Here is a 1,893-nt window from a genome sequence, read left to right as displayed (position 1 = left end):
TGCACACGGAGGGAAAGACACAAAAGGTTATTGCTGAAGAGGCTGGCTGTTCTCAGAGCTCTGTGTCCAAACACATTAATAGAGAGGCAAAGGGAAGGAAAAACTGTGGTCAAGCGATAGGGATCACCACGCCGCATTAATGCAGTAATTGAGGCAAAAGGACCTCCAACCAAGTATTGAGTATTGTACATGCTCATATTTTTCATTTTCATACTTTTCAGTTGGCCAACATTTCTAAAAAATCCCTTATTTGTATTAGCCTTAAGTAATATTCTAATTTTGTGACACATGGAATTTTGGATTTTCATTTGTTGCCACTTCAAATCATCAAAATTAAATGAAATAAACATTTGAATGCATCAGTCTGTGTGCAATGAATAAATATAATGTACAAGTTACACCTTTTGAATGCAATTACTGAAATAAATCAAGTTTTTCAAAATATTTTAATTTACTGGCTTTTACCTGTATTGTATGAAATTGTGTCATATCAAACTGGTCCTATAGTCACTCTTTAACAGCTAAAGTAATGTAATGAAAGTAATTTTTCCCTGAGAATATTAAAGTAGTTTTGATTCTGCTTCCTGGTTGATGGGACAGGTGTTGTGAATGAAACGGTGCCCAGCTTGAAAGAGCTCCTGTGTGTCGCTGAATGTGTGCATTGATGATTGAAATGTATTTATATACAACTTTCATTTCATTTTATTTTTATCGATCATTTACCTTTTTTAATATTATGATCATATTTAATTACTCATTTTTCTTCTCTTTCATTAACCGTTACCTTTATACCAACGGTGAACCTGTGTTTCTACTGAAATATGCTGTATAAATAAACTGACCTTGCCTTACCACAAAGGATTTTGAGGCCATTGATTAGATCTACAGAAACCACAGGTGTTCTTTTTCGGAAACCCACAGCCACTGAAGCAACATTTGATTTCTTTTCAGTCCTTTTTTTTTTGTTTTTCTGCTCTGCAGCAATACCTGCGGCCAGTGGTGGATGTCGCCTCGGAGGACTGCTATAAGTTTGCCGTGTCTCAGTCCAGCACCGGGACAGTGATGGGAGCCGTCATCATGGAGGGCTTCTACGTCGTATTCGACCGAGAGAAGAAACGCATCGGATTCGCCGTCAGCACCTGCCATGGTGAGCTGGAAAGAACAGAGAGGATGAGGGAGGAGGAGACTGAAAGCTATCGTGTTCCTCCATTTTCATGTAACATTAGACATGTTTTTTCTCAAATGTTATATAATATTAGCACATTACCAAAAGGTAAGCCTTTTTTTAATGGGTATGTTTATTCAAGCTTTGCATATTTAGGGGCTAAAATGTCTGCAACATTATTCATTGTTAATCAGCCCAGTCACTGTTAGGTTGAACAGACATTTTTAGCACGTCTGTTAGCAAAAATGTTGAATTATTGCTCAGTTTGATTGGATGAATCTGGACTTCAACATTACCTCTGACCAGCTTCCCAGGCACTGCAGAAGAGAAGCACCCCCACATCATGACACTGCCACCACCATGTTTCTCATTGGGATAATATTGGATGCTGATGTGCAGTCTTGGTTTCCCACCATGGGAAACCATTAACTTCTACACACACACTTTGTCCCTTTCATGAATTGTGACAAAAACTGAAACCAACATCGGCTTTCGTTCATCCGCATTTTGTAGTTGAGAACATAATATCCCAGTAAAACACACTGAAGATGAACTGTTAGGAATACTGCTGTTTTGTTTAGACTTAGACATTTCCACAGGGTTTCCGTGGGTCATTAAAAATCATTAAAAGTCATTAAATTATTATTTTTAAATTAAGGCCTTAATTGACATTAACATTCATTAAATGTGATTATCATGACATTTAAAATGCTTTATTAAAAAAAAAA

General features: G+C 37.0%; 1 protein-coding gene and 1 long non-coding RNA gene across 2 annotated transcripts in view; both read left to right on the top strand.

The window, feature by feature from the left end:
• Positions 1 to 112, top strand: part of LOC107102722 — a 3,689-nt gene extending 3,577 nt beyond the window's left edge. The window contains exon 2 of the long non-coding RNA XR_001482140.1: positions 27 to 112. This is a non-coding gene — a long non-coding RNA (uncharacterized LOC107102722). The remainder of the gene's footprint in view (positions 1 to 26) is intronic.
• Positions 1 to 1,389, top strand: part of bace1 (beta-site APP-cleaving enzyme 1) — a 27,994-nt gene extending 26,605 nt beyond the window's left edge. Inside the window, exon 8 of the mRNA XM_015402091.1 lies at positions 982 to 1,389. Coding sequence (XP_015257577.1) covers positions 982 to 1,374 — 393 coding nt within the window. The 3' untranslated portion in view covers positions 1,375 to 1,389. The remainder of the gene's footprint in view (positions 1 to 981) is intronic.
• The last annotated feature ends 504 nt before the right edge of the window (positions 1,390 to 1,893 follow it).

Source organism: Cyprinodon variegatus, unplaced genomic scaffold (assembly GCF_000732505.1).
Source record: "Cyprinodon variegatus isolate N-32 unplaced genomic scaffold, C_variegatus-1.0 Scaffold33, whole genome shotgun sequence".
In the NCBI taxonomy this organism is placed as follows: Eukaryota; Metazoa; Chordata; class Actinopteri; order Cyprinodontiformes; family Cyprinodontidae; genus Cyprinodon; species Cyprinodon variegatus.
The sequence above is the reverse complement of the archived record's forward strand: the minus strand, read 5'-3'. Positions and strand labels throughout refer to the sequence as shown.